The 13,536-nt window shown below is 33.8% G+C and overlaps 1 protein-coding gene across 5 annotated transcripts in view; it reads left to right on the top strand.

Annotated features, from left to right (window-relative positions):
- The window catches only part of LOC111419067 (uncharacterized), a 49,466-nt gene that overhangs the window by 23,082 nt on the left and 12,848 nt on the right, over positions 1-13,536 (top strand). For all 5 annotated transcript variants that reach the window (XM_071198155.1, XM_023051821.2, XM_071198154.1 and 2 more), the window contains exons 3-4: positions 2,878-3,124; positions 3,828-4,286. In XM_071198155.1, coding sequence (XP_071054256.1) covers positions 2,878-3,124; positions 3,828-4,286 — 706 coding nt within the window. The remainder of the gene's footprint in view (positions 1-2,877; positions 3,125-3,827; positions 4,287-13,536) is intronic.

The following is a 13,536-nucleotide window of genomic DNA, read 5'->3' as shown; positions in this document are numbered from 1 at the left end:
AGACTGCTATAAATGTGATTTCCGGATATCATTTCATGCCAAACAGCGCAATACGTTTTCTTATTTTAAGGGTGCTATTTTAAGGTCCAGTATTGGTTGTTTAATTACACTTTTTCCACTAAATACCACTAAAACACAATCATTAAGTCGTGCTAACAAGAGAGATTTTAACTTTAACTGATTGAAACTATTATTTTGAACCAATTCCTATGTCACGTGGTTGCGTACTCGGTTATCATTGGGAGGGGACTTGCTACAATATGATTGTATACACATAGTTAGGGTTTGTTGGAATGGTAGAAGGTAATTCCTATAATTCTGGCTCTATTAGCTTACGTTCCCTATTAGCTAGATATGGCACAATATAATACAATAAAAACGGTGGTGGGTGTAACTGCGTACAATACAAAAGTGGACATGGTTCAAAATAATTCTTAGGTGACGATATGTTGATTTATAATCATGACTAAGGATAATTCATTTCTATGATATGCACTTTATAGTGGAGCATTTCTATGATACTAGCGACGATCTCTGCTTTGTATGTGATGTTTCATTTATTATATTACATCAAAGCAATTAATCAAAAATGTATTTTTTTAAATGAGTGATTCTGAAGAAATATTTCAAATGCTGTAAAGTATTATATTGTTAACATTGCAAATAAAAAGCTCACATTCAAAACACACCCTATAAATACCAAAAAGTATACACAGGTGTACGTTTGGAGAGTTTCATCACCTTTATAAACACATTAAGGCAACATTCTGCAACATTTATGGAATACACATCACTGTACCCCATGTTTTCATAGATGATGAAGCCTATCCACTTCTCCTTCATCTATTGAAACCTTAGAAGACAATAAATTGAAGCAGATAAAGAATATTTTAATGCTGGATTATCAAGAGCACGAAGAACTGTTGAATGTGCTTTTGGAATACTGTATACTAAGTTGAGAATTTTAGGAATAGTGATACAAACATCTACAGATGTAGCTGATGATATTGTTAAGTGTATCCATTTGCTGCATCACGTTCAAGAAACAAGCACAACCAAACCTAGAAATATCACACCAAGTAATACTGGGGGGATCCAACAAAAACTTCATTAATTAAACAGTAGATATCCATGACGACCACACCTGATAATAGCAAAGAAAATAGGGAATACAATTAGCGTCGCTCTTAAGCGGCCCTAACACGATCAATAATATTGACAATAATATTGACAGTGTAAGGTGAAAAATTTTATTGACGGTAAATATTGGTGGAGTATTGATAAAAACCCGAATATTGGGGTTTTCACTGTAATAAACTCAACATTCAAAATTAAATACCTACTTTTATTTAATTGTAACAATAACAAAACATGTCTATCAACACACTTATTTTAACCCTTTAACAGGCAAATTATTTTTTCGTTTTTAGAAACGATTTAGTTGTGGTAACGCAGCTATTTGTCCTTATTGATAAGTGGTCTCTATAGAAGCCACTTGCCGTTAAAGTGTTAACCCAGATGATTTGAAAACAGGTTTAGTTCTTATTTTCTACATTACACTCAGTTCAGTTCAAGTCGCGCGCCTGTGAAGAAGTGGTGAAAATGACCGACCCATTAACTGACGTTGTTGGCGTTCAACACGGTGAAGATACTGTTGGTTCATGTCTTGTAGGACATTTATAAAGGTTTCACAGCTGATAGTTGCTGGGTACATTATAACAGAAAACTTCAAGTCTTCAAAATTTCTTTCTGTGGCCATGTACCTCAGGGTTAAGGCTAATCTTTCCCTTACACTTGTACTTTCTCTCATATTGCTATACTGTCCTTTCAAAAATGGTTCAACCATCTGTAACAGTTTGTTAAAGGAACTTTCATCCATTCAAAAATCGTTCTTGAAATCATCAACATCGCAGAGGTTGATTTCTGTCAACAGTACTAGATAAGAATGTTCATCTCTCTTCTCCAACCATTCTTTCATCCAGTGTTTGCGTTTCACTCGAAGAGTGGTTCCAAGCGCCAAAATAATAGCAACGCAAGCTTTTGTACGATTTACCTTATTTGGAAAGGAAAAACCGGCAAATAACCGAGTAAAAAAACTACGTAGATTATTTCTGTTCGTATTATAAAAAGTATTGACAATAATATTGATCGTGTACGGTAGTGAAGTATTGAGACTGGTTACCACAAGGATTGATGGTTGTATTGTCAATACTATTGATCGTGTGAGGGCCGCTATCGTTACTCGGCTGTCAATCGTGTGACATCGCGTTGCACCAATATAAACACCTGCATATAAAATAATGACAACATTTTCTTTGCTTTGCTAGTATCGTCGCTATTATAGCTTATCGCAACTCCAACGTAAACGTACCCTAATACTCAGAATAACGTTACTCTTCTACATAAACCGAGTAAAGGCATCTACTTAATTTATTGTTCTTATTCTTATTGTGTATGGAACGCTACATTGATCTCCAATATTCCAGTTTCTTACTCTGTCTATTCTTGTTTTCTCATTATTAGGTTTTGTTTGCTTCTACTCTCATTTCTATTCCGTATATTATTATCGGTCTTATACACGTCGTATATATATATATATATAATGACTGCAACAAACTTCAAGGGGTGATTCTTTAGTGAATTTTAAGGGTACTTTAATATATGAACCATGGGTCACTTCGGATCCCCTAAGGAGCTACACCCAAAATTCCAAAATTCAATCTCTTAGGGGTTTTGTATTGAGTCGTTAAATGCTTCGTATATGTGAGGAATCTATAATAACATTGATTACTGAAATGAATGTAATAGTAGGTTCTATTGAAAAGCAAACAAGTTTATATAAAATTAATTTAATTATTGTAATGTATTTTTGTTAAGGGTATGATGATAGATCGTACGTGGATATTCCCCAAAGTGGTTACGACGATCGAAGGATGGGAATGGCACCTTTAGCACCTACTGGCGATTACGACGATATGAGTCAAAGATATGGATCCATGGGAACAATGGATAACAGACGGGGCATAATGGATCAACCAGGTGCCCAACCTAAACCGATGGCGAGTGGTTATGATCACAGTCAGCCTGATAGTTATGGCCGACGTGATGCTATGAATAAATTAATGTGAGTTTTTTATATCAAATTTTATAGTCAATAACAAATGTGATGGGTATTCAATCTTGACCTAAATTATGTTAATAGGGACGTTATCCAGTTATCGCATTTATAGTTTGGCCACGCGTTTGAGTTGGTTACAAACATCGCAAATTAGATCAACAAGTGCGACGAAGGAGTTTGTTCTTGTTCAGAGACCATAGCAATGGTCATAAGTCGAGTATACGAACACTAACGGAATATGGTTAAAAGTGAATTTTTTTGTTTAAAGTAATTTTACCGATGTTAGTCGGAAAAAAATTCGGTCTGTTCTCTCTGTTTGGATGCGTATTTGCTGAATATGGAACTCGCGTGTTGTTGATCTTATCGTAGCAGCTTATCTGATGAAGCATTAACAGAACGTGCAGCTAGACCATCTAGACATAAATAATTATTGTTCATAAAAGTACATATTTTGAAATAATCGTCCTTTTCATAATTTAATTTTTTGTCATTGGATAGTGGACGTTTTGCTAATTTGTCAAGTTTTTTTTTTAATTTCGTAGATTTTTGACTTACATTAAGTCACGAGTACATAAATAAGTTACGAATAATACAAAAACTTATGATTAATCTAATTTGTATTTATACATATATGTACAACTCTAAACATATAGTTCAGCTTTATGAATACTATTGTTTTTTCTAATTAATTATTGTCCACTTTTCTTAGCGATCGTCAATCAATGGGGTACTCGACCAATCCTAACGTCAATTACGGTGGCGTTGCAGCAACATCCGTTTATGGCCAAACCTCATCTAATTGGAGTGGTGGCGGCGTATCTTCCATGGATTACAGCGATGGTCGTGGATCCACGTCTACCATGGGCGTTGCTAATACTAGTTATGTTGATTCAAGGAACGCACCTGTTGACCCGGGAGTCTACGGCGATAATAATTCTCTGTACGCGGATGGGAGATCGATTGGTAATCATCCAGTGACTCCATTGATAAACTCTTACAATACTGCGTCTCCAATTACTTATGGAACGCCAGCAAATTATGTCAACGTTACGGGTTCTGGTTACGAAAGTGGGTATGGTATGCCAAGGAATGGAGGTGGTGGTGGAGGAATGGGAGGAGGAGGAGGAAGTTATGAAGCTTCTTATCCGCCATTACCGCCGCAAAGAGGGTAAGTTAGAAATTCTATTGAGCTATGAAGAAATAATTCTTTACGAACGTAACAAATTTGAAACGGTTTTGGATCGTTTATGAATGTAAAGATGTTTGCGGTGTTTTATTGTAATGAGTTACTAATGATTGGATTAGTAGCGCTATTTCCTTTCTATTTTCTTGTTGACATGTATTAGTTATAAGTGCACACAAAATCGTCGAACATAAACTATTCGAAAAACTTAACGATAAAAAAAATTAATGAAAATTGATATTAAATTATTCCGTATAAAAGAAATATCTGAAAAAACATCTTGCTCATTAAATTCGATGAACACGTGTAGATCGTACGAAATTTTTTGATATAAAATATGTTGTAAGCGATGCAACAGACTAAATGTAACGACGACAACAATGCGTTTCAGTTGTTTTATAAAGGGCGCAGATCGCCAAACTACTACGAAAAGGAATCCTGCATCTAGTCTGGAACGCACATCTACCCACCGCGAGGAAGAACAAGTTTTCAACGCGAACACAATGCAAACACGTAAATCGGCAGATCCGTTCTATCCTTTACAATTGGATTTCGTGGCACGTCAATCAACGATTTATTTAATTAATAATGCGACTCGAATACTCGTTTATCTTTATATATAACGATAAGACGCTTTGTTAAAAATGTTAGTTACAAACATACAAATTTTATAAAAATAAACTTTCGTCGTCGCCGCTAAGAGAAAAATTAATTAATGCTAGCAATTACTATCAATCGGAAATCGCATTTATCAACGTATCATACAAGCGTAAGTTCTCATCGTCTTTAAATAGTATAGTCAAGTCTGAAATTAATGCTTCGAGGATTATAAATGGCTTAACTTATAAATGAGTTGACTGTACTTTAACGTAATTTGATTTTTTTATTAATGTTCACAATCAATTTTAATGTTTATTTTATTTTGGCTATAAGTATTAAATTGTGGGTGTCATCATGGAACTCAAGCGACCATTATCAGCTGTTTCAATACTTATTTAAAATTTTGAAACTTGATTGCTTAATTATTTTGGTGAAATTACCGCACTGATTTATTTTCCTGGCGGATCAGGTGTGGCGAAATATGTTAAAGGTAAGAGATAAATATGTTAAAGGCACAATTGTTCTATGTGTTGATTGAGATGGATTCCTAACATAATAAGGTGCCAGTTTTTGTGGTCAGTTTTTACGACTCCTATACTATAATTTTCAAAGTGAACAGGTACATTTTTGGACTGTATACAGGTGTGCCGAAACTGAACGACAAGCGGGCACCGGATGAGAGGCCAACCAATACATGTTCTGGAAAAAACATGAAAAAAATTCCATGTTTCTTAGTTAAGTGGTAATAGACATATTTTTGAAAATGTTAAAAATCGTCCCGTACATCATATCTTTAGGTACTACAGTTAGAAATGTTCGCAATTTAATGGTGATTTTTTTAATAATGTATTCCTTATGAGCCATACTGCTATAGAAGTCACAAATCAAATAACAAAAGTCGTTAGTTTTGCAAAACAAAATATTAGTTTGATTGAGTTACGGTTGAAAGAATTTATGTCTATTAAGGGGGTATGCCACCTTGAAGACCCGAAAATAATAGGTATTTTGAAACTTTTTTTTGCAATCAGACGAAAGAAGTTTTCTAAAAACGGGTTGCAGGGTGTGAATAAGCCACTTTTGTAGTTTTAAATACACATTTTATTTATTAACAGTTATTAAAATTGCACCCGCTAGATGTCGGGAATGTTAGGCTTGCAAATTGTGCAGGGTCAAACTGTGTGCAGGATTTCTCCTAACGCGTAAGTCGAATAATTAAAACTTGAATACGATTACTTTAGAAAACTCAAAAACTAGGGAACTACGTAGGATTTTTAAAAAATATTCATTTTTGACGAAATGGTGACGATTTTACAAGAAATGTCGTATTTATCGATAAAAACGTACATAAAAATGGTTGTAAAACAGAGAATCTGAGACATATCGAAAACGGCTACGTACTTACCTAGAATAAGATAATACAAACTTTTGAAAAAAAATCTTGAAAATCCGTTGAAAAATGTAACTTCCACATCGTGTGCACAGATTTGAAAAATTGAGTTTCCAGAAAAACGCGTTTAAAGTTTTCGAATGTAAAAAAAATGTATATTTTTTCTAGATTCATCTAATCAGCGATTCCTGCACTATAAAGCTGTCCTTCCTGAAGCTTATTTTCATCTTCTGCAGCTTTTCTGTCTGACAGTAGGCTTCTACGAGCTTCTTTAGCCTCAGCAGGCATGGTCAGCGCGAGCAATGCGATTTAAATCCGTCTCATGACAAAAGTCGAAGCACGATCTTCCAATTGTTAATTTCAGTGCTTGCATTATTTCCATAATCCTAACTAAACATCTTGTGAAAACATCATTACTGATTGCTGGCTTGTGAGTGTACTCATCGATTTTTGACAAAGCGTACGCTTTTTTCCAGGAACACCACGAGTCAGCACCAAATGGACAATTGTCATGCTGGTGCGGGTGTTTGTTTTTAGATTTCGTAACCGTCTGACCATTCGTTTCTGAACGTGATCGACGCATTCTTTTTTGGTTACTATTATACTGTCATAGGGCTGAGCGTCCATAATACCTTTGAAGGTTTTGCTGTCTCCGTCTCCTACGTAAAAACAGTACTTCAAATTATGTTTTTCTTCGGATCGTTGAAACATCTCTATGACGGAGTCCACTTCCATTTTTCTTGAAGATCCGACATGGTTTATATCACATATTTCTTTATGATCTTTGACCCAATCTTGAAATTCCACAGTATCTTCTTTACCTTTCCAGTAACTACACTTTTTACAAATTTTTGACTTTATATTTGGAATTACCCCTTTGTTCGATAGAAGTCGGGTAAAGTTTTCTACGAAAATGAGTTTTTGTGGTGCTATTGTTTATTCAGGTACCCAAAAGCCTATTTCAATAGCGTTTTTGAAAAATGATATTTTATGTTTTTTTAAACTTTTTTGTACAACAAGGTCAAAATACCTGCATTACAATGGATAAAAAATGAAACAAAAAGTGGTTACAGAAATCTTAGAATTTACGGTGAGGTGTATTACAAAAATCAATTTTAGACAGAAAAACATTCCGCAAATGTTTTCTGTCAATGGATTCTCATTCTAGACAGTATAAAGAACACTTTTAAGCAAAAAAAACGATTTTTTGTGTGTAAGTTTGACACACGATTCTAAAAAATCACTATCTAAAAAAAGGGGTAGTACAACACCCTTGGCGAGTTATTTTAAAAGATGGCCTATTTAGTCAAGATTCCAAAATGGTACAACACTTGCCATTAAATATTATTGCCTGTTTTTCTGCAAAAAAACGCAAAAAAATATAGAAATTGTTTGAATAATTTGCCCCCAAAGATAACTTACGTCAGTAATTAGATAAATTCGTAAATTTTGTTTAAAATTTCGAGATGAACTGAAATATGCAATAATATACAGAATGTTCCATTAAAGAAGACGTAACTTTGTTTCTTCATAACTTTTTGACTGACCCTGTATACTTAATTTGTCTTTATTCTAATAGATTTAAAAAAACACTAAAACTTTTGCATCTTAACATTTTTCGCTAGCTATCTTACTTTAGGAGATAACTCACCATTTCCATACATATCAGCGACCTGTATAGTAATAGAAAATGACAAAGCAATTTTCTAGGAAGAAACATCTGCTAAAGATATCCAGAATAGGTCTCAATAAAGTCGAAAAACTGTTCGTATGTTAAACTCCTTAATTAACTCCTGATAATACTAATCAGTACTAAAGGAACAGACTAGAACTGTCGTTACTAATCATATTGATTGAGTGAGTTTAAGTTGAATCTTTACATTGGCGATGGCCATCTCGAATGCTAGCATCATGCACATGCATCGACCTCACAGATGAACAGCAGTGTAATGAAGACGTTATTTAAAATGCTTAGTCATTTTTATGACTTGGCAGCCTCTTTATGAAAACTTAAAGAAGAGGCAATCAGTTTATAAAATGAAATATATGGATCTAACAACAAACAGCATAACAGACATAACGCGGCAGAGACACGGGGTCTTCTAAAAATGTTCGTGATCGGCACCCCGCAGATACATTATTTTAACTTGTGTAAATATGCATTGGGATTTATTGGGGCTGTGTTTATGAGTATGTGTTTACATATATGTAGGGTTCACGTTTTATTTAATTTATTTCTAAGGGTGTTATTATAAAACTTGCACTTTATAATAAAAGAATGTTTATTTAAATCGTTTCTAGGGGTACACTTTAACAATTTGTAATTTGTAATAAAAGAATATTAATACAATCGTTTTAAAAAACGGACTGTCGCTCTTCGGGACCTCAAGGCAACTGTGTCGACGGTTCGATCCGTTCGATCCACAGAATAACAGTTATACTGTGGTTCGATTATTTCATGTATTATCAAGTATCTTAAGGAACGATATATCGTTATCAAAAATCGCTTTATTTATGCTGTGGTAGTAAAAAATATTAGGTATGTTTGTCGCGCTCGTAGCCGATTCTTTATATATAGCAAAGGCGATTTAACATTGATTTCATCTATGAGAGCTAGAGCAGTTTGAAGATGGCCAATGAGCGAGCATTAAGTTTCAAAACAAAATTTCCCGTTTTTCTGGGTCCTTGCTGCACCACAATTTCTTATTTAGTGTATCAAAATAAAATAAACTATTGTTATCAAGTTAAATAATATGCATATGATAGCTTTAGAAAGGAAATGGCTGTTACTATAAGGTTATTAACTAATTGTATAGAAATCGTGTTGGTTCGGTTTATGTATGAAATTTAATGGGGAATAAGTAATTTGAATTGGTACTATCTACATATTGATAAAAATCGGAGAGAAAATGTTAATATGGCATAAAATGTTTTCTCGTGTAAACATTTTGAATTAACATTAAATTTCACGAAAAAATATAAGACTTTTACTTTTGGCTCTCATAACATTAAACGAACGTTAATCTTAAGGGGGAAATACATTTAGAACCTTAAAAATACCTAAACAAATTTTTCATAAAAAGGTTCCAAGTATTTCAAATATTTTCAGAGTAATAGCTGCTTTCCCTGAAGTGCATTCTTCGCTAATTCTTTGAAAAAAAAATTTTTTCCGTCAAAATATTCCTAGAATTCCTTCGAGTAATTATAAATGAATTTACTCTGAAACATAAGAAAAACACACAAGCTTGGTGAGAAAGGAAAATTTACAAACGCTCTAAAAAGAAAACTACATGTTATGGCTTATAATATACAGAGTGGTCCGTTACTGATGGGACACAGAGCAACAGTGAATTCCTTACATTAAATTATTGCGATTTAACCCAATTTATGTTAGTCTAATTGTTAATAATAACCAAGATATACATGGTTAAAGTTAATACTTTATTTTCGTTTTTATTTAATAATTTCTTTTTCTCTTACATTATGAACATGAAAATTGGTGCATTATCATTTTTTAAGACGATAAATAATAATTTGGTATTAGTTTTGATTTCTCAGATGGCGCAGCCTGCCTTAAAAGACTGATTTAAAGTAGTCATCTTTTTCATCGTTAAAATTTGTACAACTCATACAACCTGAAACAGTTTCTCAGACATTTTTACATAAATTTGGTATACCTACCAATCTTATCTAAAGTTCTCCCTTTCCAAGATAATCACTGTTTAAGGGCACTTTGCAAAATTTAACTATGCTTAGTAAACATTAGTTGGCGTTGAAAATGATTTTATTTGGTCAAACACTAGAGTAACACTGTCAATTGGAATTAATGCTAGAGTATTAATGCTAATTGAAATTATTATTTGATTATCTTGAAAACGGAGAATTTTAGAGAAGATTGTTAGGAATACTAACTTTATGTAAAACAGTCTGAGAAACTGTTTCAAGTTGTGTGAGTTGTAAAAATTTTAACAATGAAAAAGATATGATTACTTTTAGGAAGTTTTTTAGGGTAGGCAGCGCCCTCTGAAAGATAGATAAAAACTAATACCAAATTATTATCTATCGTCTCAAAAAATGATAATGTACTAACTTTCATGTTCATAAGTTAAGCAAAAACGAAATTATTAAAGAAAAACAAAAATAAAGTATTAACTTTACCCTTTTGTATCTCCGTTATTATTAACAATTGGACTAATAAATTGGGTTAAATCGTAATAATTTAATGTAAGGAATTCACTGTTGCTCTGTGTCCCATTAGTAATGGACCGCCCTTTATATACAATTTCTTTGGTAAATTAGTTTTTATTGTGTTAATTAACAAAAATTAATAAAAACTTAATTGAAACACATAGTGTGTATGGTTAGTTTGGTTTACAGCTAAAGAATATTATGCAAAGTTAGTTTTCTTTTGTAATGTGAGTTATACCCATGTTATATCGTGAAGGATTGTTGAGTAAGGTTAGTTTAACACCGAATTATTTGGTAAGAGCGATGTAACGAATTTCTGTCCAGAGGAGAATTCAGAGAGCACGGAAAAACCAGCTGCCGATGGAAAGTTCATTTTATGAAGAAAAGGAAGGTTTATTGCAGACTAGCAGGCAAGTCATTGGAAAATGTAAAAAAATCAGTTTTTACTACTTGAAACTTTAAACGCAATTTTCTCAAAACTACGTTTTTACAACTGTTGGACAGGATATCTCAAAAACTACTCGACGAATATTCCTGAAACTTGTTATGGATATAAATAGTAATGTTGTTTTCTATTTGAACCTAAAAAATTATATAAATTATTTAAAAGAAGTGCTTTTGTTGGTGAATAATTCATTAAAAATGTTCTTAAAAAATAAGAATATATTTTTTTTAAAACATTGTATTTTCTTTAATTATTAATTTTCTTAAAATTTTTTATGTTCACATAGAAGATATGAATGTATTTGACCAATTTAAATGTATTCTCAAGCAATTCTAACCACTCTAACGAATCCTAGACTGTCCAAAGCGAATTGAAAAAGGACACAGGTCGATCTACGATGATTGTTTATTGGTTTAATTCGGTACTAGTGTTTCGCTCATAGCATGAGCGTCTTCAGGTACCACGTCAAAACTAAGAAAAAATGTTAACCACTTAACCTACGATTTACGTTCAAGAATTTTGGGCCGAAAACGTAAACTAGCATAATATTTACGTTTGGTCTGATCATCGTAGTTGTATACGTAGTTGTAGGTTAAGAAGTTAAAAGGTGAAAAGCAGTCATGTGGAAAATACCTTATGACGGACATTGGACTGTCCGATGTAAACTGTTGCCGTCTGCACATGGTTCAACTTTTTCGATTTATAACACACAAAATTCTTAGTATCACACCGCCTTTAGCTTTTACAGTTTTAAGCTTGCCTTCTGCATGTTTGTATGGATATGGAAGTGCGTACGTTACCACACACCACATCTAGACCCCATTGGACCCCTAGTGCATGCTAGCATCACACACTGGTCATATCAACCAGCCTAGGAATTTGCCAAAGACTAGGACAACTCTCAGAGGTGTGTTCCCGATAACATCTGCGGTTGGCCGTTTCTCCCCGAAGGTCCTCCTTCTGAGGTCGGTCAGAGAGGGGTAATCACACAAGCTCTGTTCGACCGTTTCGGCGCCTGTTCATAGGCTCGACAGAGAGGGGGAGTCAACAAGCTTCATGTTATGGAGGCGATCATTTACCTTATAGTGTCCCGTGAGGAGACCTGTGGCAATGCGGAGGCCACTTTTACCAAGCCCTATGAGCACGTTCTGAATCCTAAATTAATATCCCAAAAATCGAGTGTTCTCTGATTTTTTGAACAAATGTCTGTTGGAGCAGATTTTTCTAGAAAAATTTGAATAACTCGAGAACGGCCGAATCAAATTGCAAAAAGTAAAGTTATTCATAAACCTTGAAAACAGATAAATCCAAATATGTAAAAATATATAGGGTGTTCCATTTCAAAAAATAAAGTAGGTGGCGACCTCCGGTATAACCGGAAGTGCTAGAAATCTGAAAATATTTTAGTCGAAGAGAACGCAATTAATAATACTTAAATCTGAATTTTCAAATTTTTGTATTGGCCAGAACCCTGTAAAGTTCTAATGGACGGTCGTCGTGGATGACCCTGTATAAGTTAGAATATAAACAAATAGAATTAAAAAGGTAAAAAAACACTACAAACTTACAATTCTTAAAGAGTTCTCTAATTAATAAAAATAGAGTCGTTTGTCCGTTATAAAGATGGCTCAGATAAAAAACCGGTCCTTTTTTTTGTGTTATTTTTCGATAACATACGCTTCTTCGGTAATTGTTGGTTAAGCAAAATATGTACTTTCAAAGAAGTACCTCACTTACATCAGTTCCACAGTAGTAGATACACATAACCTTCAAGATCTATGGCTATGATGGTTGCCATGCTCATCGTTATGGGTAAAGGTAAAAAGATATATAGGTTAACGATGAAATCTTTTATTTATTTTTGCAATCACACCCTTACTCGAGTGCAAGACGGACTGCATCGTCTTGCACTCGAGTAAGGCTGTGTCTAACATTGCTCCCTTCCAAAGTGTCGAACTGCTGCCCGCGACCCCATCCTTCATAGTTCCTACTGATTGTAGTCTTATGGTTACTAACGCCACTTCCTGAATGTGTAGGTTAAGTGGTGGTAAATTTAACATGACTTCCATGGTCGCGGTGGGAGTTGATCACAGCGCACCTGTGACATACAGACAATCAATAAACAATCATTGTGGACCGACCTGTATCCTTTTTCAATTAACTTTCACCACGATAAACCTGGAGACCTTAATTGCCAAATGTCCAAAGCGAAGCAACTCACGCAATAACCTTCTCTAAGACGATTGGTATTTACCGGCCATTTTGAAAAGTTTTAGAAATTGTGAATATATATTTTTATAATATAAAAAGCATGAGCAAATAGTAGTGAATGAACAAAATGTTTGAAATTAATTGCATCATAATGAAAAAAAATCTTGAAAACGCATTTATTTTTTCGCGTCCAAATGTATCTCCCTCCCTTAAACTGGGTACATGGATTACTTTTTGTAATTGTATCAATAAAAAGTAATATCCAATTACCCCATTGAAAATTGAGCGCCGCGCCTAGTTATGTTGTTTCTGTGGTTACTGAGCGGCAAAAACATTACACTACACGTACAGTTACTATCACAAATGTAATAATCTTAAATAAAAGAAGCTTGGTTCGTTTTTTT

This window comes from Onthophagus taurus, chromosome 7, assembly GCF_036711975.1.
Source record: "Onthophagus taurus isolate NC chromosome 7, IU_Otau_3.0, whole genome shotgun sequence".
In the NCBI taxonomy this organism is placed as follows: Eukaryota; Metazoa; Arthropoda; class Insecta; order Coleoptera; family Scarabaeidae; genus Onthophagus; species Onthophagus taurus.
The sequence above is the reverse complement of the archived record's forward strand: the minus strand, read 5'-3'. Positions and strand labels throughout refer to the sequence as shown.